A 26,062-nucleotide genomic window follows, 5' to 3' on the forward strand; every position below is an offset into this window, starting at 1 on the left:
AGACAACGTAATAACTAAATAAAAATAAGTAGTTGTTATTTGTGAATTTTGATTGTAATGTACTTCTCCCATACTGCTCTAACACTAGGTACATCTCTTTAATATCTGACACCTCTCACACCCCACGGGTGCTGGATTTGAAAGTGTTTATTGTATAGGCAGACCCGTATAACATGGTACTTCTACAGCATGCTTTCGCTCTAACATGATTGATAAATTGTGGCAATCCTCGCATAACATGGTATTTTTGAGCTTTTATGTGGAGAAAACCCCACTATTGTTTTGTTGGATGCAATTTTTCATCATTTCCTTTTTTTTTTTTCCCCTTTTTGTAAGTCCCCGCTGTTGACTCGCTAGTCGTTTTACAAAAAAAAATTATTGGGAAAGCTCCATATTTTATTTTGTTGGAAATCCCCATGTTAGGGGGATTTCCAACAAATAAACAAAAGGTTCTGTGCTATTGAACTCGTGCTTGTTTGAGACTTAAAAAAAATTGTGACTTCGAAGCATAACTTTGTTCTTAGAAACGGTATTGGTATAATTTCTTTGTGAATTAAATTCCAGCCTTAAATTATGCCTAAGCAACCTAGACATAATTTGGGTATCTGCCGATTTGTTAAAAGAATGGTTTCTAAATTGTTTTGTGGCCACTGTGGAAAAATATTTAAAGCGGAAAAATCTAGTAAAAGTTTTTTTATTACTATTGGATATCGCTTAAGGCCATCCAAAAGATTTAAGTCATAGAAAATGTTGAAGTACTGTTCCTACCACCTAATACAACTTCTTTAATTCAGCCATTAGATCAAGGCATTAGATCTACCATTAAAACTCATTACATCAAAAAATGTATTGCCAGAGTGAGTTCAATCAGGAATCGGTGCAATAGTAGATATTGCTAAGTCGGCAGGATGGAGAAGGTTTGATGATATGACTACTGAAGGCATTAAAGAATTATTGGTTAAAAAAAAAAAAAAAAAACTGACAAAGCGGATTTGGTGTAAATGGTGTTGGTGGTAAAACAAATATATTCAGAGGTACAAATAATACAAGTCAGGTTTGGGTTACTGCAGGTGCAAGTCTAATACATAGGACTCATGCATTTTCTCTAGATGAGAGTTCCCAAAGTGTTGCTCCCCCTCACTGCCACAACTGTTTCATTTGGTTGGGAAGGGGACATTTTTTTAGGAAGTACTTTTTTTTAAAAGCATATGGGCACACCATCCCACTAATCCAGGTATTAAGCATAATTTCTTTCAATCTTTGAGATCAAATGCACTGAAGTATATATTCTTATAAAAGCATATATACTCAGCTAAATTTTAAACCAAACCTGTTTATTTTATTTTGTCCTGAAACATGGGGGGTACGAGTTTTATGAAATTTTTTCATGAGAGTGGAATGCAAGGTATAAAGGATTGGGTACCTCTACTCTCGACTATTATGAGAGAAATAAGTAAGAATATTTTCAACAAAAATAAGTGGTACGTAACTGGGCATGTCTAGAGTAAAGATCGAGAATGCAATCAGGTTCTAGGATCTCAGTTTATACGAGTTATAAAATGAACATTATTAAAGTGGGAACTAAAAAAATTAACTGCATACAATTTTGGTAATAAATACAACATGTTAAGAAAAATGAGTAAGGTTACAAATTGTGTCAGTAATTCTGCCGAGACACAACAGAAAGGCCTATAGGCTGAAAGCCTTCAGGACATCAAGACTTAGCAAAAGTGTGTATGTGTGTGAGAGAGAGAGAGAGAGAGAGAGAGAGAGAGAGAGAGAGAGAGAGAGAGAGAGAGAGAGAGAGAGAGAGAGATATTGAATATAACCGAACAATTGTATTTGCTCATGTCATTGAAAAAGCCTTGACAGCTTCAGGAAACTGCTATTGAAGTACTTGTCCCTAACAGCAAAATAACAGAAATGCAGAGCATTTTATTGATGACATAGCTTTATTGATGATGAAGAAACTCATTCATAATTCAGCTGCTGAATTTAATGAGTGTTCACATAGTACATTACAGATGAAAGCCCTGCAGGATGAGAACTTATGCTAGTGACCATCAGCACTGTGGGAGAATCCCAAACAAGAGAAGATAAAGGGATACATAAAGAAATACTTTGGAAAATTAAATGCACAGGGCATAATCCTTATGGGTTTTGATAATTAACTATATAGTATCAGTGTAAATACACCACAGCTAACCTATATATTTGAACTATGTATGTAGCGTAGAGGGCATCGTTTTAATTGTATGTGATAATGTGGTTGCCTTCACAACGAGATAGTTACTATTGCATTACTTCAAATAAATAACGCTTCTCTAGTAGAGAAGACTACTGTTATTTATTTTCAGTGGTACCACCACCCAGACGATCGTTTCGAAGCTGTGCGGCTTCATCATCAGTGGGCGGGCAGGTACCCAGGTAATACAACAAGCCATCACAGTTGCGAAGACAACCACATTATGAGATACAATTAAAACGATGCCCTCTATGCTACAAACGTAGTTCAAATATATGGGTTAACTATGGTGTATTTACACCGATACTATACATTTAATTATCATTTAATTTTCCAAATACATTACCACCACACCCTTTTGGCATTTTTCATAATGTGGATATAACTTCGCAACTGTGATGGCTTGTTGTATTACCTGGGTACCTGCCAGCCCACTGATGGTGAAGCCACACAGCTTCGAAATGTTCGTCTGGGTGGTGGTGGTACTGCTGAAAATAAATAACAGTAGTCTTCTCTACTAGAGAAGTGTTATTTATTTGAAGTAATGCAATAGTAGCTATCTCGTTGTGAAGGCAACCACATTATGAGATACAATTAAAATGATGCCCTCTACGCTACATACATAGTTCAAATATATAGGTTAACTATGGTGTATTTACACCAATACTATATAATAAAGAAATACATACATACTACCTAAAGGGATAGAACTGGGATATATCAGGAATCAATGCTGTGATTGTCCTGTTTCTTATTTTATTGAAAATGTCACAGGGCAGGCATGTTGTCAATATTTGTAAGTAATGGCAGGTTTGGGAGAGTGAAAAATGACAAGTTCCAGGCCATTATCCTTCAGGACAAATTGGATATCCCTCAAAGATGGTCAATTAAGTAATAGCTACATGTCAAGTAGCAAAATGCAGTTTATACTTAGGAAATAACAATCTTAAAAATACATGGTTAAGGTTGAAGTAAAAATAAGAGAAAGAAGAAGATTTAGTGGTAATAGAATGATCCACGGTTTGGAAGGAGAGAAGTGTTTTTTTTTCTGGTAACAAAAGCCTGGCGTTCATATTATTACCAAGTGACACTAAAGAATGTCTAAAGGGGATAAAAGTTTTATCCCCTTAACAATTTTACTGAATAATTTTTATCAACTTAATGCCATTTTCTGAAGTGATTAAAATATCATTTGGCCTTTTCTCTTTGGATATTTAGATTGCCTTTTTCATCAAAAGGAAAAAAGCAGTTAAAAAATTTACTTCTTTATTCATTTTTAAATTCATAGAGTACAAAACTGAACAATAGTACCTTCTAGCAATCGAAAGTTACAAGATATTTTTGGAGTGCTAGATGGTTTCAGCAGCAGAGCAGAAAACTGGTAGTATTCTGAAACTGAAAACAGTTATAAGAGGAATAATGTAACTTCACAATGGCAATATAACAACTGATTGGCCTCTTTCTCCTGATGCCAGAAGCATTACACTCAAGTGCATTCCACAATGCAGCAATAAAAATTACATAAGCACTTGTTAACAGAAACAAGAAAAAGTTCTGGAAGAACCAGACTAAAATGTATGGCCAGTTATTAATTACATAGTAACCCCTTAACTCAAAAATTTTTTAAATTAAATGTATGCTCTGTACATGTAAACAGCTATTTATTTTTTACAGCGCACTTTTCTCTGTTGGTGTTTAAAATAAAGGCATAATACACTCTGCCTTTTGTTCCTTTTAGTGCTCTCATGTTTTTCTTCACTGAATTAAATAATTATACACGTAATATTATTAATAGCATAAATAAACATACCTTTCTATCAGCAGGCAAGCTGCGATCTGTATTAATAAGAAATTCCATGCCAACCTCTACAAGAGCACTATCACTTTCTGCTTCATCTTCTTCTTCAACATCCGATGGCTCTGCAATTAGAAAATACCATGCCAAATTAAAGCATTAATTGTTGTGCTTGTATATAGAAAACTAATGGACATGTGAGATAAAAAAACAACCACAAAATTCAAAAACTTGCAGCATAATCATATATAACTTTTTGTACATTTAATATTTTCCTGTTTATTTCATCTCTGTTTATGTTTATACAAAAATACAAAACTCCATATCCCTATGCACAACAGTTATTATTATTTTTTTTTTTTTTACAAAAACCCCAAAACATGAAAGGTATTAGAATAGATTGTTTGTTTGTTTGTTTGTTATTTGGTTTTTAGGAGCATTAGCAACTAAGGCCATATTGCTCCGGGATATGCAGTGGTCATTCCCTGACCTTTCCGCATCCTCCGTATTTGGTGGTGATGGGCTCGAACCCCGGTCTAATCAAGAAGCGTGTGCTACACACTGCTGTTTCTTCCCACCTGACTATGGAGGCACCTATTAGAATAGAACCTGTAGTATACTGTGTGAGTTGATGGTTCAGGAGATGAAAGAAGATACTTATTGGCATTAGCCATGAATTTCTGTAGATTGTAATTTTCAGGAATTACATGTGAAGGCTACCAAAAAACAAAGTTGAAGGGATAAATCAGGATGAAGCAAAGTTGATTCTGCGAATTTGAAGTTGGACAGTAAAAGGTGTTCAGAGCAGTTATGGGAGCAATAATCCATGGCAGGACAGATTTGAGATTTCTACAGATTGGGTAGCTGTGTAGCAGAAAAATAATGACAAACGTGAAAGAGAAAATCCAGTGCTTGGATGTAGGACACAATTTTTGCAATGTGCTTATGCCAAAAGAGATTAGAAACCATGGTAACCCCTAATAGAGACAAGTGATGTCAAGAAATTCTGAGTATCATTAAAGATATACATAGGAGCAGAAGAATCCCCTTTGTGAGATATGACAGGACTGAGTTTTAGAAGGACTGAAATCAACTAAATTATCTTTTCCCCAATGGATAATTACCTGGAGATCAGCATTTAAGGAAGTGTATATTTGAGAAGTTGAAGCCGTTTGTGTAGGGCAAGGTTTCTCAAGCTGGAGGGTAGAATATGATGTGCTATCATCAGTAAAACTATGGATAGGATTTTCAGTCAGTGGAAAATGTTCATTAATATACAAGGGGAAAAGAGTGGGAGAACCAACAGAACCTTAGAGAATACCAGCATTAGTGGAGAATTCATAAGACAGAGAGCCACCCACCACACCCTCAGTGAGCAGCGAGACAGAAAACTGGAAACCAATTACTAAAAGCAGTTGGCAATCCTTATGACAGATGCTATCTCGAAGACTTTTATGCTAAATGCAGTCAATAGCCCGTTGTTATTGCTGTTTTGGGAGTTTCTTGTGAAATGGCGACAACATAGGCCATATTGCACCTACAAATGTTAGTGAAGATACATTTGATAACTGCTCTGGGAGAAAATTAGAATTGATCATACATTTTAATTTGTTTCAGGTAGGAGAAAAATTCTGAGAGTTCTGTATCATTTCCTATGATGCTGCTGAGTGGCAAAGGTTCTTGTAGGTTTGAGATCGAGCTAAAATTAGACAGTCAGGCAGTGTTGAACAAGCAACGTTCAATCAGTACATGCTTTACTAATAGTGGGTGCAAGCAGGTGCACTGAAGAAGATCACTTCCTGTAAGCAGAATCAGATGAATGAGGTGCATATTCGGATTATGGCTAGGATTACTTCTTTTCTGTTTTTATGGAGGCTAGATGTCCATAATTGTGGTTCGGGTTTCAGTTGAAATAGCTTATTATGTGTTTGCTTTTTACACAGAAATATCCATTGTTCCATCCATATTTTCTGTAAGTTATATTTATAATCAGATCATTTGTTGAGGCTATGCTTTGCGGCAACATCAGTGCACTCATTTCTTGGAATACTACTGTGAGTTTGTTGTTGTTCATGAAGAGGTATCAGCTCACGCCTTATTAGCTTTACGAAAGGATTGTAAGGTGAGGTTTTTTTGAGAGCTAAGAGTGCACTCTTGGAATGTGTATAAAATGTACATACTATAATTTTATTGATGATTGACAGGAGTGAAATTTTTTTGAGGGCAAGCTTAATGGCATAGAGCTCAGCAGTATAACTTCTGCATTCAGTCAGAAGTGGAATAGAGACAGTTGTATTAGGGAAGACAGCAAGTGCATCCACTTTACTGCCAGACTTTGAACAGTTAGTGAAGACCTTAGAAAAGTGAGAATAATTTTCTGTATGAACAAGATGTAGTTGTCGGGTGTTAATAAAGTAATCATCACGAGGAGTAAAGGTAATCCTTGGAGGGATCTGGATCTCTTAAATCTCTGATATTATGAAAGTAAACATTCAGGCAATCTGGTAAGTTCTGTAATCTGATACCTGTAGGTCGGATGGTACTTGGTTTGGTTCCATAGTAGGCTGTCCACTTCTGTTCATATGGTAGTGGCCACATATGATGAGCGGGAAAGCTTTTAATTTTAGCTGAGTGGTTCAGCGATACCATCTTTCTTCTGATATTGAGTGGAGGTTCATGAGCCTCAAAGTACAGATTTTGAACTGGTGATGTTCTATGTGCAATTAGGGCAATCCTAAGAGCAAAGTGTTGGTTGGGGGCAAGAGTCAAAACAGGCGATGCATAGTATAGCTGAGATCTAATTAGGGACCTATATAAATGGAGCAGCGTATAATGGTCTGCACCCCAGGATGTACTAGAGACAACCAGGAGTTAGTTCATTTTCTATGGCAAGTGATTTGTAGGTGTTTGAAATGCTCTTGGAAATTTAGATTCTTATCGAAAATTCATCCCAGGAGATGAATACTGTTCACAATTGAAAGAGGATGATTGGCCAAGTGTAACTCAGTTTCTAGATGCATTTTGTGCTTGTTACAGAAATGCATAACTGTAGAATTCTGGTTCAATAGTGTGCATCCATTTTGTGCCATCCACAGTTAAATATTATTTATTGATATTTATAATTGCTTGTCAATATAATTTATATTCTGGAAATGATGGGATAACATAAGATCATCAGCGTAGAGATATGAGTCAACAGTGTTTAAAATGCTGTTTGTGATAATGTTTATTTCTATAGCAAATAAAGTAGCACTGAGAACACAACTTCTGTGAGATTCCTTATTCTTGTATGAACATTTTGGCGTCAGAGCCTGCTGGTATCGAACTCAGAAAGACTCTGTCTAAGGAAATTTTGAATAAAATATGGCAAGCAGCCTCTCATATCAACAGAATGAAGATACCTAAGGATTCCATAGTGCCATGTGGTATTGACAACTTTCTCAAAATCATGACGTACCAAAACAAGATGTTTGATTTCTGATAAATGTGTTTATTATGTTTGATTCAGCCTTTAGCATGAGAGCTAAGGGCGATCTGTCCTTCCAAAAGCCAAACAGATTATGTTTCTGGACTCAATATACGATATTAATCAATGGTGCATCATTTTTTCCTAAGTTTACTCAAGCAGCAGGTTAGAGAGATCGACCTATAGTTGTTAGGAGTCGTCAAGTGATCTTTTCCAGGTTTATGGATAGTTATAATATAGGAATGTTGCCAGGAATTGGGGAATGTATTTTACAGTCAGATCTTCAGAAAATATCCAACTGTAAAAGTTAAGCAGTGAGGATAAAGATTTGTGATCTAGATGTTTAAGCATTACATTACATAGTAAATTTCATGCTATTTAGGGATTATTTAAAGAAGGTTGATATAAGATTGAGGCAGACAATTCAAAGAACAGTTCCTAAGGCCATATTGCTCCGGGATATGCAGTGGAGATCTTTACTCAGGAGATCTTTACTCCTGCACATTTTGTGCAGGAGTAAAGATCTCCTTTCCATTCCAGTTAAGAATAGGAGCAGGTATCTGCGGAACGTTCCATGCTGTTTTTTTTTTTCTCTTTAGACCTTGTTACAATCTTGCTCCACCAGTGATTGGTATGTCTACAGTTTCTTAATTCAGACTGTGGGATGATGGCTTTTGCAGCTGTTGGTATCTGCACTGTGATACTAACAAGCATGGTGATGGTATCGATAGGATAAGACTCAATGATATAATCATCAAAAGAGACATGACCTTCTAATATTTTGCTTTGGAAAATTTCCATTGTGTATCAGTTGTTTTGGAATTGGTGGTCTGAATTCTGCACATTACTGGATAGCGATCTCTGTTGGGAGGATTGTCAAGTGTTATCCACTCAACATATGGGAAGAGGATTGGAGAGCATATCGAGAGATCTATTGTGGAGCTTGAACCAATAAGAAAATGAATGTAAATTGGTAAATCAGTGTTCAGTAATGTTAAATTCTGCCTCTCCAGTAGGATTTCGATGAGCTCTACACGTCTCTGAAACAGGAGATCACCATAATGGATAGTGCCCATTAAAGTCTCCTAATAAGTAGACGGGAGACAGTAATTGTAAAACAAAGTTTTCCATTTCCTGAATGGTATATGGATGATTGGATAGAAGATAGATCGAAACAAGCGTTACAGCAATGCCAATCATTATAGAAAATGCAACAGCTTCTAAGGAGGTTTGGAGGGCAATTTGCTTACAAGGAACTCTTGAGTCTATGGCCACTCCTCCATGCCACTTTTTGCCATCTTGCTAAAACAGAGTGTAATATTTAACTGACACGGCTACCTGAGTTGCTAGATTTGTCTTTTGCAGGCAGATGCCCACAGGATGGTAGAGGTCAATTAACTCGTATACGTCATATATGTTACTGCAAAATCCTCTGCAATTCCATTGAACTAAAATCTGTCTATTTTTAAAAGTTGCTCAGCTTGTGGCAGTCAATTCTTATTTTGTATTGTTTTGGGAAGACATCTGTCCATGTCATCTTCTGCATAAAGATCTAGAATGGGCTCATCATAAGTAAAGCAATGCCTCAATTGGTACGAATAATGAATCCTGCAAAATCATCATATTAAACAAATTCGTACTATTTGAAGCTATTATAATGCATAAAATATGAAAATTGGTCACATCACAATGAAAACATGCAATAAAAATTTTTAAGCACAAGTTCTTTTATGTTTATTAACATATATATTACCAAAGGATAATAAAAATGTATTTCTGATTCAAGTTTATTATAAACTAATCAAAGACAACTTTATTACATTTTATTAAAATATTTTCAAAGGGTTAGATTGAACTTTCTTCTCTTTCTTTAAGTCTTCCTACACTTGTAGTTGTTGAAAACTTTATCCACATCTCGGCAGGACTTGCATGCTTCGGTCAACATTGGGGTCAGCACCCATAGCTTGTTGTTTTAAAGCTTCATGAGCTTCAACAGCTTGCACTTAAGAGAGAAAGCCATCAAAATTATTTGTGTAATGAGGCAATATGTGTTTCCACACTACACACATACTGCTTGCAGTACACAAATAATTTTGATGGAATTTCTTTATTTGGCTTCTGGAAAAAATAATGTAATTTCATTGTCACCAGTTGTTTGAGCAATTCCTCGTGCAAACACTCTTCTTAGGTAGTACGCTTTAAATGTTGAGATTATTCCTTGGTCCATAGGCTGCAATAAAGATGCTGTTTGCTGGTGAAAAAAGGACTTATATTCTCACACAAGGTACCAAGTGTAGTTGGATGACCAGGGCCATTATCTAGAATCAATAATGGTTTAAAAGCAATATTGTTATTCTTGCAATAATTTCATTTAGCTGGGAAAAAAAGAGGTTGAAAACCAGTCTTCAAAAAGAGCTTTGGTTACCCATCCTTTCTTATTTGAATGCCAAAAAACTAGAAGTAATCAATGATTTTAGCCTATAAGAGTCCAAGGATTCAATGGACGATAAATGAGCATTTTTCAATTTGAATTCTCCTTCTGCACTGTCTCCCAATAAAAGCGTTAAACAATTCCTAGTCACTTTATTTCCAGGTCGAGTTCTTTCTTTTTTGGAAATAAGTTCTTGAAGGCATTCTTTTCCAAAATGATTCAGGTAAGAGCACCCCTTTGTTTCCCCACCGATCTTGTTGCGTTGAGGGGAACAAAGGGGTGCTCTTGCCAAGATATGCAGACTGACCAGTGAGTTTAAATATATACCTATGTCCTGTAAAAAATTTTAATACACATTTAAGCTGCAGCATATCTTCGCACAACAATAGGCAGAGGTGGAGTGCAAGTCATTGATAACCCACGTGTAATTTTTGGCCCAATTTGGAATAAAAACTTGTACAAGCCAAATTTTGACTCATATTAAATAAGGTCTGGTATTATTTTATAATTCGTACTAAATTGAATTTCGTACTAATTGAAGCTTTGCTGTATTATTCTCAGCAATATCCATAGCTGTGTTATCAGATTTCTTTCTAACATAAACTGGATTTTCCATTTGATCTGGCTTAACTGGAGCTGACTGAGCTGCAGGCGGTATTGAGATTTCAGTATTGTTTATCTTATTTTCAGTTTGTTGACTGTGATGCAGATGATAGCAGTGATCGAGCCCATTCTGAAATTGACACTTTTCAGGGAACCGATGTATCTGTTGGAGCTGAAATTGTATGGTGCCTTTGAGATGCTTCGGCATATGTACATTTAGGCATGTTTTATAGCAGATGTTTTCTCACTTTTGGGTATGAAACTGTTCTCTACTTTGTATTTCTGGATTTTTTTTTCTCCGGCTTCCATTGCCCACAGAATTTAGAAAGGGCTGGATGACTGTCTTTGCAGTATATACATTGTGATGATTCTCCATTGCAATCACTATGAAAATGTTCCTTTGATTTGCAATTTGAGCACACTGGATCTCCTCGGCAGACAGTTTGGGAATGGCCAAACTTCTGACACATAGCACTGTGCAGGGTTGTGTATGTATGTAAGGATGGATGCGGCAGTTTAGGTATTTGGCTTTTACTGATGAACGAAGGTTTGGTGTAAAAAAAAGTAAGAAATGGTGCTACAAATAGGAACAAATTCTCATCTTTCTTTAACATTGTTCGTTTTGCTTGAGTAACTTTCTCGTCCTGGAGTTCTTGAACTTCCTTCAATAGCCTTGAAAAAGTCAAGAACAACCAATTGCAATGGTGTCACATCCTTCCCTTCGGTACTTTAGAGGAATTATTGGCAGAATTCCTGTATATTACTGACAGGTGATAAAAATTTTCTGAGCATTGCAACCTATCTACAATGCTCAGAGAATTATGTTTGGATTATATCATTACTCTAGGTCACTTTCATATTCCATCACACTGAGTTCTGCAATTACTGATCTCCATGTGCAGTACCTTGCATTTATTAATGTTAACCCTCAGTTGCTACTTGTTAACCAATCAAAACTTCTCAAAGTGACTCTAGGTCACTTTCAAAACTCAGCACACAGAGTGTGACACCACCTATTATTCTATGATTACTGATGCCCATATGTAGGACCTTGCATTTATCAATGTTAAACCCCAGTTGACACCTCTCAACCCAATCTGCTTAATTTTTACCAACTTTTGCATTCGTTTGCAAGCTTAGACAACCTGGATATTCTTCTCATTGGTATCATTAACCGCTTCATGGATTATCCCAAGATATCTCATTTTTAGTTTTAAAAGTTATTTGGAACTACACAAAATATCTCAGGATACAAAATATCTCAGGATAAAATATCATCAGGTTACGCCTGGCAGCAGATGACTGGCTTTTATTTTATATTTACTCATTGTACAGCAATGTCAGAACAGAAGCGTGTATTCCTATGTGCCGCCAGTAAGCAAAATAAAATTTGCCATGCTGAATACTGATAAGTATTAACCAATTAGAAAACAATATTGAAAAATATTTCGGCACCTCTTGAACTGCCACCCATAAGCGACGCTTGCCTCACCTAACCACTTGCAGCAGCCGTGTGTCAGAATGTAGTTAGTTCACGATTATCGCTTGTGGTGGGAGGTTACTGCTTGTGCGTTCCACTTGCTTTTTTTAAATTTATTTATATAATGAGTAGTGAAGAGCGTTTTTCTGTTCCTTTCTTTTAGCTCAAAAGATAATTTATAAAAGAAATCTGTATAATTTGCACACTTTTTGGCATACACGAGATAACTCGGGAAAGCCCAAATGGGTTATTACTCCGATGTATATTCTACAAAAAAATTTATAAAAAAACACAAAAAACTATACAATGAGTATTCGCATGATGCATACTTTTAATCTGTAAAATAAAAAAAGATCTGTTATGGCACACTTTCAGGAAAAAAATGTTCCGGGAAGGGGTTAATAAATACTGAAAACAGTAGGGGATGGGGGGGGGTTCTGCAGTAAAATATTGGGGAAGCCACTCATCACATTAGCCCAAAAAAGAGCAGTGTCCACTTATGATCTTCTATCTTCTGATACTCAACCATCCAGTAATGCAGCCCCATACCACATGCTCCAATTTGTACAGAAGTATTTCATGTGTAACACTGTCAAAAGTTTTAGGGAAACTTGATATATGATGTCAAAATCACTATTTGCATCCAGTTCTTTTGTTATCACATCACAGCAGGTAATCAGAATGGTCAGACCATATATCTCCTTAAAAAATCCATGCTGTGATTGCCCCAAAACTGTCAAGATGATTCTACATCTTTATTATTATTCCTAGAATATAAATCAAGCTGACATAGGCCCGTGTGTCTGTGAGAGAGAGAGATTTGCACATATCCGATATATAGTAACCAGAATATAAGGATCTCTCATAATTATGGCTAAGGGATTGCTTTTTTGTTTTTCTACTCCTTTTAATATTAATGGATAGACTCCATCAATCTCAAGGTGTATTATTTATTTTAGCTTCAAATATCTCTTAAACTTTCCGTTAAGTTATTACAATTCATTCAGCTCACAGTTACTTCTCAGCAGATGTCTGGCATTATTTCCATTATCTAAAAACTTCTTCATGTGTGAATGTAGATGACAAATATTTATGCAGTTTATCAGAAACCTGGAAAGAATGGATATTGAGAATTAAATTTTAAATAAAGAGAATTAAATTTTTCAAGAAGAGATTTCTGCAGATATTTTGGATTTCTGAAATGGAGGTGCTATAATGTGAAACACATTGTCAATTATACAGATAGAAGGTATTTCTGAATATTTTCTTCCAGGAAGAAATACTGCATCAGAGCTTTTAAACTGTTTTTTCATTCTGTTTCATATAGGGTCATTAAAAAAAGGTGTCCTTGGTTACATGATAAAATAGCAATGCAAATATTTACATCAACAATTGATTTATTTGTTCATATCTACAGGAATATCTCAAGTTTTACTTCATATCATACTATGTTTCAATGAGTACTGTTCATTGCTCGGCAAATAACAAAGCAGTAGTCAATCTATGTCCATGTGTGCTCAATCATTTCCAGCATAGCTATTGCTATTGCAGCTATGACCTTTTCTTTAAATGACACAAATCATGAATAGTTTCTACATAGACGATGTTATTTAGGTAGCTCCACAAGAAGAAGTCTAATGGTGTCAGGAACAGTAGTGTTTACAGGCCTGGAGGCCTCATTTTAGGAGAGGTGAGAGGAACAAAGGGGGTGTTCTTACCAAGAAAGGCTTAAGTTCTGAAAATTGCAGTGCCTGCAGAGAAGGCAACTGTGAGGTGATCTGATTGAGGTGTATAAGGCCTTGAATGGGTTGAGCAAGCTGAATGCTAATGGGATTCTTCCTCTTGCTCAGATTAAGAACCTGAGGGGGCACAGATTCAAATTGAGGAAAGACAGTTGTAGAATAGATGTGCAGAAATTTGCCTTTAGCCAGCAGACAGTTGATTGGTGGAACAGACTTCCATCTTTTGTTGTGGAAGTTGATAGCCTAAATAAATTTAAAGCTGAGCTGGACAGGCATTTGGAATGAATGGAGGGGTGAAATGGGAGGGTTTTTTTTTTTTTTTTTTTTTTTTTTTGGCTAATGCTGCATAAGCTTGCTTTCTTGCATCGTATGCCTCTATTAATATCTTCAAACAGGCCTATGGGGCTGGGAAATTCCATACTGCAATAATTAAAGACAAACACCAGCCAAGGAATTAAAAATTTTTACTATAAAAATAAAATATACAGAAATAAAATATAATGAAATACTGTGATACACTATCGGAAGACTAAAATATTACAATAAATTATGATAAAATAAACTACGATAAAAAGTTAAAAATATAGTTAAAAATACCGAAGCAATAAAATTATCTAAAATAAACTGGATTAAAAATGATAAAACCTGAAGCTTTCAGAGACTGCTGTCTCCGAAATTACAAATACTATTAACGGGGGCAGGGGGACACGTTTACACCCCCTTTTTGAGGCAGTTGTCCTCAGACGGGATGACCGGTTCTGTTTGACACGCTCCCGAGCCACTTCCGTTTCCGATGTGCACATGGGTAATGCCGACCATGTGTCTGATGGACCACGGGTATGAGTGCCATGGGCCTGCTACTAAGGATGTGTCATTGCAGTAATAGTATACTGTTGAAGAAGGAGACAGCAGTCTTCGAAAGCTTCAGATTTTATCACTTTTAATCCAGTTTATTTTAGATAATTTTATTGCTTCGGTATTTTTAATGTTTTATCGTAATTTATTGTAATAGTTTAGTCTTCCGATAGTGTATCACAGTATTTCTTTATATTTTATTTCTGTATATTTTATTTTTATAGTAAAATATTTTTAATTCCATGGCTGGTGTTTGCCTCTATTAATGCTAATGTACAAAAAAAGAATATTCGACCAATGAAATACAGTAAGGTATGTTTTGATGGATCAAAATGAGAAGCTTAGGAATTCAATGGCTAAGCCACTTTTAAAATAAATATTGTTTGATTCTCACCATCGCTCCTGATTGCAGCAAATGAGAGAATTGTGTACACAAGCCAAAATTTCTCATTGGAATGTCGGTTACAATTAGCATGAGTATTGATGTAAGCAACATGTTAACTGCAAGCCACATTCCAATGTTGAAATTTTGGATTGTGGACGTGATTCTTGACTTCGTTGTAAGTGCTCCACATAGTTGTGGTGGGTTCCAACATTAGTCATAATGCTGGAACCCACACACACACACACACTATTATGGAAATGGTTAACTTATAGCATGATGAGCAATGGCAAACTTATAACAGGGTAAAGCTACATCATCTTACTTCTGGAGTATGATGGCTGATGTCTTGCCACTTCTTCCCCCACCCAACTTTGTCTCTCAAGTTTCTACCATCCCTCCCTTGTCACCATTCACAAAATGCATTGGTGTGTTGGTATGTTGTATCATGTGTGATATGCTGTACTATTTGTCAGTAAATGTCATAAAAGAACACATTGCTTCACAAACCTCTTGGTGCATATTTTGTTTTTATTGCTTTTAGTATTTATCTGTATATTTAATTTCTATCTATGTTTCAGTTTCTGTTCGTTATAATATTTTACTTTATGATCCCAGGAGCTCACATGTGGTGAGTACGGACTTGGCAAACTCAGGGTCCGGATATCATCATTCTTCTCTTTCTTGGTGATCTCTCTCTCTCTCTCTCTCTAGGTAACTCAGGAATTTTTTTTTTTTTTGGCTGGTGCAACATAAGCCTCAAGCTTCCTTGCACCATATGGCTAATTATAATAATAATTACGAAATTCCACTCTGCACACAGTGACAACTTCTTCAATATCCACTGGTAGTTCCTAAATACTTATGCCCAAGTAATTTCCTGGTGGGGATAAGAAAAATTAGCAAAATTTAATCCTTCTAAAATGTATCCTCACTTATTTCTGACAAAAAACTGAATGGCTTCCACAGTCATCTACAAAAACACTCAAAATCATTAGATCAGGTCACGTATCCTTTCTTGGGATCACAATCACTTGGATTAAAAAAAAAACTACACTTTCTGTTCTGCTCTCAAATGTGCTTTTTATCTAATAGCTCCTGTCTCCGTATATATCAGAAATCTACATTACTATGGAATATCTTCCACATTTGGCAGTTCAGAGAGGTTTCTCGAAAACCACTTTGAAACTTTCAGTTGCTATTCAAAAGAAGACTCAGGTAAATTAATGATCCCTTACTCAGAAACTCAGTCCACTCCTTATCACACAACCATTCCATTCCTGCCACATTATTACCTATAATTCGATCTCTTTATTTCCACCCCCGCCCTTTTTTTTCCGAATAAGTCCAAATACATACACAAACTAGTCAAATTCCATTTAATGTTCAACTACTAATCTTTTCTCATTTATCTGTTGGTAATTTACCTTTGGAAAATCCCTTTTCCATTATGCATTACATGAAAATCATATTCTACATAGATGGGTCAGCAATTGGCAAAGGGCATGGGGTTATTACTAAGAAAGAGTAAACTATCCAATGGATGCCAGGTAAACACAGCTGTAAAAGAATATACATTCAAAGAATACACATACATAATAATTATGGAAAACAGGGGATCAAAGTTGATTAGAAAGAAAAAAAAAAAAATCATTAACATTACCTTTTGTGCTACTGGAAAATGAGTTATCCACATTCTCTTCAGCAGAATAATCATCATCATCTTCATCCTCTTCCTCTTCTGATTCTGATACATCCATGTCAGTAGCATATGCATCAGCATACTTCTTATATAATTCTTCCACAGGCAATTCAGCTGAACAAAATGAAATTTACAGCAGTACTTAAAAAATTTCATCAAGTCAATATAAAAATATTTACAAGTAACAGGTAAAAATAACTACAATGCAACCTTGATATTACGTATGAGATCATACCGCAGTTTCGGAATATCACGAGTATGATTACATTCGCCAAAACATCTTGTGAAAAAATGTAATGTGTCGAAAGAACTAGCAATTTCATATTGGAAACTTGAAAAAAGTGAATACTATACATACTCGTTTCACCTGTACATCCTGTTGCCGTATTTCCAAGAGATGAAAAGACGGATAACACGGTACTTTAAGCATATCAACAAGAAATTTCTACCAGTGATTTATGAAAATAGCACCAACACTTGCATGACAAGTGATATTTTTGCTTCATAGTTTGAAAGTGAGTTTGTACCATCAGTGAGACACCACTTTCTTTCCAAAAAAAACTTGAAGAAAAGATTCTGTTGGTGTTAGATCACTTGCTAGCTCATCCTTTGAATAATGTACTAAAAGAAAAAAAAAAAAAAATGGCAAGATCAGTATGTTTCTGTCAAGGAACACAACTGCACAAATTCATCCCATAGATCAGTGCATTATTTGAGTGTTAAAGTCCTACTATCATGGTGAGCTGCTTGCTGATGTTGTGAACTAAGAAATTCAAGTTCTAGAATTTCTGAAAATATTAACACTGAAAGACGTTGCATACAATACTGGATTAGTTTGGGAGAAAGTAAGCTGAACAGCAATTGAAAACTGCTATAAAAAATGTATTCAAAAGACAAGATTAGCAATAATAATAATAACCTTAGAGATCGGAGCTATGACAGAAGGAGAGACCTACAAATACTTAGGGATGATGCAAGCTCAGCAGTTAGAGCAAAAGCAAATCAAGAAGTGCCTGACCGAAAAATATCATCAGAGACTCAGAAGCCTGCTGAAAGCAAAACTGAAAGGAGGGAACACAGTTAAAGCCATAAACACCTATGCAGCTCCAGTACTATCATACTCCTGTGGGGTCATAGATTGGACTAACACTGAGCTAGAGGATATCATGCGAAAGACTAGGACAATGATGACCAAGAAGCCCCAACACCACCCAAAGTCAGCAGTGGAGAGCTAACAATAGTTCGGAAAGAGGGAGGAAGGGGTCTGATAGAGCAACAGAAATTAGTGATAGTTAACCTGAAGGATTACTTCGAGAACAACACAGCACCACTTCACCAGGCCATAAGGAAGATAGATAAGTGGTATACCCCAATCAACCTAAGTGAGGAGCCCCCCCTCCCACTCAGACAGCACAAGAAACAAAGCTAGAAATATGGGCAAAGAAGACACTCCATGACAGACACTACAATGACCTCCATCAAGATCACATCGATAATATTTCTTCCAATGCATGGCTCACAAACGGGACTCTCTTCCCCGAAATTGAAGGATTCATGCTGGCCATCCAAGACCAGGTAATCAACACCAGAAACTATAGAAAATACATCGCAAAGGAGCCCAGAATGTCAAATGACACGTCGACAAGGCCACCTGGAATTGAAACAATCCAACTCATCACCGTGGGGGTACAAAGTGATCACCCAGGCTGTGAGTACACTTATAGACATGACCAGGTAGCAAGGATAATACTTCAGAATCTAGCGAGGAAATACCAGTTGACCAAAGAAAGTGTACCATACTACAAGTACGAACCCCAATCAGTACTAGAGACCCGAACCCACAAGCTGTACTGGGACGACACCATAATAATGGATAAGACCATCCCGCACAACAGACTGGACATAACCCTTGTGGACAAGGTAGAAAAGGCTACCTACCTGATTGACATAGTGGTCCCCAACACTAATGTCCAGAAAACCCATGAGGAAAAAATTACGAAGTACACAAACCTGAGACATGAGGTCAAGGAGATGTGGCATATGCAAGAAGTAATGACCATCCCGGTCATCGTGTCAACCACTGGTATGGTGCCGATTAGCCTACATAGCAGCCTGGCAGCAAGGTCTCCCAGAGAACACATACAAGGAACTCCAGAAAGTCGCAATCCTGAACACCTGTAGGATAGTCAGAGAGTTCCTCGACCAACAGTAACACCACACGAAAACCACCCTTGGTAGCAGTAACCGTCATGGAGCAGAATCCCCCAATCAGAGAGAAATAAAATAAGAGCAACAATAATAATAATAATAATAATAATAATTTAGCAGTATTTTCAGAACAAGAAGCAAAAGCTTCTTGTAAAGTACTTGGTGCAGGCTTGGAGAAAATGACCTGGCGGCTTGGATTGAGGTGGATGTGGAACCCAAAGCAGCGCATTACCTGAGAGAGGAAGAAATTGCATCCTCTGTGCAAATGGGAGGGCAATCGACAAACAGAAATTACATGGGGATTGACTCAGAAGATAATGTGGATGACTCGTGTCAGAAAAAAACACCAGAAATTAACAGTGCTTCAAAACACTATTGAGGTGATGGCATGGGTAGAACATCAGGGCGATACTGAACATCTTCATTTACTGCATCTGACCATTATTAAGAATTATGTTCTGCTGTCATCAGTTCAGTAAAACTAAATTACATGACTATTTCAGAATGGATGGGTAAAATATAAGCCCATAACAATATTGTGTATTAGTAGAAAGTAAAGGAAATGATATAACCTTTAATACTTGATGTCTTTAAGTCTGTATACTCATAAAATATTAGTAAATAAAGTATTTATTTACTAAATACGATGCACAGTCATGTTAAAAAAAAAAAAAAATCTGGGAAAATTGGTATAATTTTTTAGCTATAATATGCTTTGCTTATAGTTCAGGATTAAAGTTGTTGCCTGATATGTGCATTATATCAAGGTTGCACTGCATTTTTACTCTGTGACCAAACATTATAATTAAGAAGAATTTTAATTATAATGATTCAGAATCATTTGCAAAATGTTACTTAATAGATATAATATTTTCGAAGTAGATCAATCTACATGAGAATTCATCGGCAGTGCATTCATCATTTGACATCAATGAAATTATTCTAAAAAGTACTTGGAGATGGCGCTTTCTCTGCATATTCTGCTTTGTTTCAGAGCTGCATAGAAATTCATAAAGTAAACACTGTATGCATAATAAGTTAGGTAGGCAAAGGCAGATTATGAGATCCTTGGCAAAGGATGCAAAGAAAAACAGCAAAGAGTTCTATACTTATGTAAACTGTAGAAGGAAAGGGATGCATAAGATTGGACCACTTAACATAGATGGGTTGACTATTGATAATCATGCTCAGGGAGCTGATAAACTGAATGAGTATTTTTCAACTACATTCACACATGAGGAGTTTTTCGATGAGGGGAGTGCCAGACGTTTTTCAAACTCTTACAGGGAGCTAAGTGATTTTGTAATAAGGGAGAGAAAAGTGGAGGAGAAATGGTTGAACTTAAACATAATTTTGATATCATATACTAGGATTTTAGGAAAGCTTTTGATACTGTCGCACACGGAAGACTGATGTACAAATTGGAGAGGTATAGCATTAAAGTCAAGTCGCTACAATGGATAAAGGGATGGTTGAGTGGGAGACGACAGAGAGTGGTAATCAATGGACACTGCTCTTCGTGAACAAATGTTATTAGTGGAGTTCCCCAGGGTTCGGTGTTGGGCCTATTGTTGTTTTGTATATTTATCAATGATATTGATGAAGGTATATCAGGTTTAATGTCCAAGTCTGCAGATAATAGAAAGGTTGGCAGGGTTCTTAACGACAATAAAGACATTATGCTACTCCAAGTGGATATAGATGAGGTGGGCAAATGGGCTGAGAAGGGCCAAATGAAGTTTAATATTGACAAAATGCATATGGGTAGCAATAACCGAAGAGAAACCTACCAACTGTGTGGTACTACACTCAGCGAAGTGGAAAGTGAAAAAGACCGAAAGGTAATTGTGCAGTCAAATATGAACTTCGCTGAGCAGTGCAGATGGGCTGCCACGGCAGGTAATAGAGTCTTGTCAATGATATATATATGAATTTTGCTAGCAGGGATAGGGATGTGATTATCCCATTATACAAGGCAATGGTCAGGCCACACCTAGAGTACTGTTTACAGGTCTGGAGGCCTCATTTTAGGAAGATGTAGATTTGCTAGAATGAGCACAAAGAAGGATAACAAGATTGGTGAGGGGAACAAAGGAGTGCTCTTACCAAGAAAGGCTTAAGTTCTGCAAATTGCAGCACCTGGAGAGTACGCACCTGCGAGGTGATCTGATTGAGGTGTATAAGGCCTTGAATGGGTTGAGCAAGCTGAATGCTGATGGGATTCTTCCTCTTTCTCAGATTAAGAACCTGAGAGGGCACAGATTCAAATTGAGGAAAGACAGTTGTAGAATAGATGTGCGGAAATTTGCCTTTAGCCAGTGGGTAGCTGATTGGTGGAACAGACTTCCATCTTCTGTTGTGGAAGTTGATAGCCTAAATAAATTTAAGGCTGAGCTGGACAGGCATTTGGAGGGGTAAAATGGGAGTTTTTTTTTTTTTTTTTGGCTAATGCTGCATATTCTTGCTTTCTTGCATCGCATGCCTCTACTAAAGCTAATACTAACATTCAATCCAGGAATCAAGGAATATGACCCAAGAATTAATATGTAAGGGAACGTGGTGTTCCAGTGCACTCATTACTGGGGACCCCCAATTAACACTGATAATTCGTTCCCGGAAAACAGAGCGCTAAGTGAGCACTGTATTCCCAAAATGTAACACATGTATTTGTGAGTAACAGCCTACAGCAGGAGTGGCTAACTTAATTTGTTATGCGATCTATTTTTTTTTTCTTCAAAATGTGCCGTGATCTGCCATCTCAAGGATTTCATAGCACATGGTTAAAAAAGTTAATCAACACATATTGAAAAATGTTGTTTATAAATTTTAAAATTAAATGCAATTCAGAATTCTTATTTTAGATTTGTACGTATTTGAAATTTTAATTTATGCAAAGTTTGTGTTCATGTCATCTGCCAAGCTTTTGAAATCGGGATATACTGTGATAAGGCCAACTGTAAAGAATTTTCTGTATGCAAGTCCGGAAAAGTAGAGCGATTCTTCGTCTATATTTGTTTCAAATAAGAAAAGGCCGATTCACGTAAATATGTGGAACCAAAACAGGAATTTAAAAGTTTACTGCATATTTTTTTTTTTTTTTTTTTTTACATTGGAGTACTTTTCTCGGCAAACATATTTCCAAGTCTTTTTCTGAGGAACTGGCTTTTAGGAAGATATCGTTTCGCAATGTAATAATTTCATTTTCAAGAAATATATTTTTTTTTTTTCTCCACGAGAAAAATCACAGCAATTTTTTCTGCAATTTGTTTTGTATCTAAGTTGACATTAAATGGATAAGAAATATATTGAACAATGTCTTCAATTGTTTTAAAATCACTGAATCAAAATTGCCCACAACTTTTTCAATTTCAGAAACATATTTCTCACTATTTAATGCAAAAACAGGATATTTTTGCAAATGAACTTGCGTATTTGCAAAATGATCAAATATATTTTTTTCGAGATCCTTAGCCATTGCCAAAAATTAATATTTATATGCAGAAATACTACAAAATCTTGTCACCCACATTTTTATTTTCCTTGTAATTCCAAATTCAGATCACTTAATTTACTGGTAAAATCTGCCAAAAAAGACGGACCACACAACCACTCCATATCTTGTAGCTGCTGATAATCATCTCCCCAAAAAAAGTTTGATCAACAAATTGTTTTAATTTCATTCAGCAAATATTGAAATCTCTGTAGAGACTTACTCTGACTTAGCCACCTAACATCTGTGGGTAAAATCAGATCTCGTTCATTTTCATCAAGTTGCATTTTGAAAAGTCTCCTTTGAAGAGATTGTCCTCTGATGGAATTCACGATTTTGAAAGCTATGTCCATAACACTTTTAGTATTTAATCTTTTGCTGGTTAACACTTGTTGGTGGATGATACAGTGGTAACTCAAAAAATCTGGGAATTCATCATCCTTTTTGGCACAATGCGATGAATCTGAAAAGATGCCCCATCATTGCTTTATCTCCATCTGGATCTCTAGTTCTTTCTTTTAACGAAACTATACCCAGCAGTTCTTCTCTAGTGGCAGAATCATCAAAATCCATACGAACTGAAATGAGCAATGGGGCTGTATCACTGACATCTGTAGATTCATCCAGTTGTAAAGAAAAGGACACACAATTAGCAATGTGAGCACGCAATTGTTCACTCACATTTTTAATCATTTTTTCGATGCGTTGCATCACAGTATTTCAAGATAACTGCAGATCTTGAAGAGCACTTTTAATTTGATTTTTATTCTTAAAATTTTCAAAAAAAGAATCTGTGATTTCTAAAAATGCATCTTTGATGAATTAACCATCAGAAAAGTGTTTGCATTTTTTTGCAAGAAGATGACTTACTTTAATTGACGCTACAGTTACTGCTTTAGATTGTAAATTAGGTGTCACAAAGAAATTTTGTTGTGCGAATAATCTGGATTTAAGTTATTTTAATTTATTTTTCTAAGGTCCCTATTAGGCGGAAAATCTTATTGGTATTTACCATGGAGTGTGTTGAAGTGCCTTTCTAAATTTCCTTTTTTTGGGTATAGCCACGAAAGCATTGCAAATCAAACAACAAAATTTTTCTTTTATCGTTACAAAAAAGTATTCTTTCCAGTCGATGAAGAAGATAGGTTTTACTGTTTATCATAGTATTCATTTTAAATCAAATTAACATATAAGTACGGTCCACTTATTAATATTAAGTAAGCTAAATAATAATTCAATGCCTACACATGCTCTCCACAACGTAACTGCGTGAATTTTCACTAGACAAGCCTAGCGGCTGCGAGGCAACAAGAGTATTCATGTCGTTCAGCGAATTTTAATAAGCGCATGTAGTGTGGCACATAATAATAATAACATTTAGATTTTGACTAATCTATTTATTATTATTATGGTGCAAGGAATCCTGAGGCTTATGCTGCACCAGTAAAAAAAAAAAAAAAAAAAAAATTCTGAATTACCATGTGTGTGTGAGAGAGAGAGAGAGAGAGAGAGAGAGAGGGGGGGGGGGAGAATCACAAAGAAAGAGAAGAATGATGATATCCAGCTCAGGACCCTAGGTGTGCCAAGCCCATACTCACCAGGTGTGAGCCCATGTGGATTTTTTTTATATATATTTAAAATTCACTGTGATCGACCGAAATTAAAACTGCAATCGACTTGTTGACCACCCCTGCCCTATTTCATCATGACTCACAAACAATAAACGATATTGAAAAGATGCCAAATATCGGTCAAAACATTTAATATTAAAAATCCGTACATATAAAATATTCTCCGTTACATAAGTATATAATTATGTATCAAAAGTAAACTTAAAATGCCAATTAAAATCATAAACCTATTAATCGGGTGGCCCTGGCTGTTGAGTTTTAGCATCATTGGTCGATTTTGGGTTGTACTTTGGCCCTCTTCTTAGTAAACTAAAAGGGGTTTTACTTTAAAATTCCCCGCAGCGTTACCACTCCACAATGAAATCAACGGATCCTTCACCACTTTGAAGCGTGGCATGTTTTTTTCTTCTTCTTTCGACTTGAAACTTGTTTTAGGCATTCGTTTCCAAAAAAAGTCCTGTTTAATATATGTTAAAAACTTGTTGAGCAGTATAACACGTCTCTTCAATAATTTTAAATTCTTTTTTGAAAGTTTTGGCTCTTTCTTGATTTGCACTTACAGCTTCTCCCTGAATTTTAAATCTATTTAATCAGCCCTTACTAGCTTTAAATGGTTCCACTTTTTTTAAAATAATATTTAACTTAGCAGAATTGTGCATTGGCTATTATCTTCAATAAAATTATTTAGAAGTCTCTCCATTGCAATTATAATGGCAGGTCTAGCCATAACCAATTTAGTTGCTTGCAGTGGAACAGCTGTCTTTCCTACTACTAAAATTAATTCTATATTTTTTTATCATTTTTATTACAGTTGAATCTGCCATTCCTAAATGATTGCACACATCCACTTATCATTGAATGGAATCGATTCTCTTCAAAATGTATAATTTAATTTAATTTTCAAATTCTGTCTTTTTCTTAACTTAGTAGGTTACGTACTGTGCCCAGTCGTTGTTGCTTTTTAATTCTTATCCACTATTATTCATCTTCGAAAATGTAGCTGCATTGCATTAATTAGCATACAATGTTCGAGTAAACTGTCCATTACCTAACGCTCTATGAGTGATGACTAGACATTGGATAAATGCATATAAAGCAAATATAACAAGCAATATACTTTACCATATTTTAAAATGTTGATCTGAGAACTACGTAACAAGCCACTGTACTGCAATTAAATTAGTGTGGAAGAAAATTTCACAGACTGTGGAATAAAATTTTGCAAGTCAGCGGGGAAAACCTTTTAATGCTGTTTTACTATTTATTTTCAAGCTATCGACTACATCAGATGGTTTTCAATAACCATGCCAAAAATTATCTGTATGCTGGTAAAAGAGTGTTATAGTGAATTGTGACAGCATTAGAAGGAGATATGAGTTATAATATAAGAACATCCTTATAGTAAATCAGCGTAGAGCAAACCGCATTATGAGGGCCTGCTGTATTCTCTATTTCTATTTAAATCCAGAAAACGTGAGGACCACCCATTAACTTATTATTATTAGCTTTATGGTGCAAGGAAGCCCAAGGCTTATGCTACACCAGCCAAAAAAAAAAAAAAAAAAACCTTTAAGTTACCCTGAGAGAGAGAGAGAGTCAAGAGTGGAAAAAAAGAAATCACCAAGAGCCGAACTGGTAACTCTTTAGGACTGAACCGGACCGGACATATTGGTAACTCTCTAGGAGGCTTCTGGATCAGCTAGTGTATCATCTTGCTACCACTACTCTGCGAGATATTGACTGGAGGGAGTCGGAGTAGTGTGCATGCAGGGGGCATTGTCGAGGCCAGGTTACGTCAAGGATCTGGGTATATTCTTACCACGTGTATGCCATATCCAAAAATTTCATAATTCATACAACATGTCCCACCCTTTTTCTTACCATTGAATACACCATGAATTGTCAAACTAATAGAGTAAGCTTATCTGCGAAAAGATCTAAACCTCCCTAACACTTCCTAATTCATTTCACAAATATACGTGGTCTCAATTCTAATCTCAATGATTTCCATTTCCACTTGCAGTCTGCCAAA

General features: G+C 36.0%; 1 protein-coding gene across 2 annotated transcripts in view; it reads right to left on the reverse strand.

Annotated features, from left to right (window-relative positions):
* dom (domino helicase) overlaps positions 1–26,062 on the reverse strand; it is an 896,769-nt gene that overhangs the window by 687,986 nt on the left and 182,721 nt on the right. For both annotated transcript variants that reach the window (XM_090388005.1, XM_090388004.1), the window contains exons 11-12: positions 16,663–16,815; positions 4,056–4,165 (exon numbers count right to left, since the gene is read on the reverse strand). In XM_090388005.1, the coding sequence (XP_090244131.1) occupies positions 4,056–4,165; positions 16,663–16,815 (263 nt within the window). The remainder of the gene's footprint in view (positions 1–4,055; positions 4,166–16,662; positions 16,816–26,062) is intronic.

This window comes from Mastigoproctus giganteus, chromosome 13 (genome assembly GCF_048544385.1).
Source record: "Mastigoproctus giganteus isolate SK-2022 chromosome 13, ASM4854438v1, whole genome shotgun sequence".
NCBI classification, from domain to species: Eukaryota; Metazoa; Arthropoda; class Arachnida; order Uropygi; family Thelyphonidae; genus Mastigoproctus; species Mastigoproctus giganteus.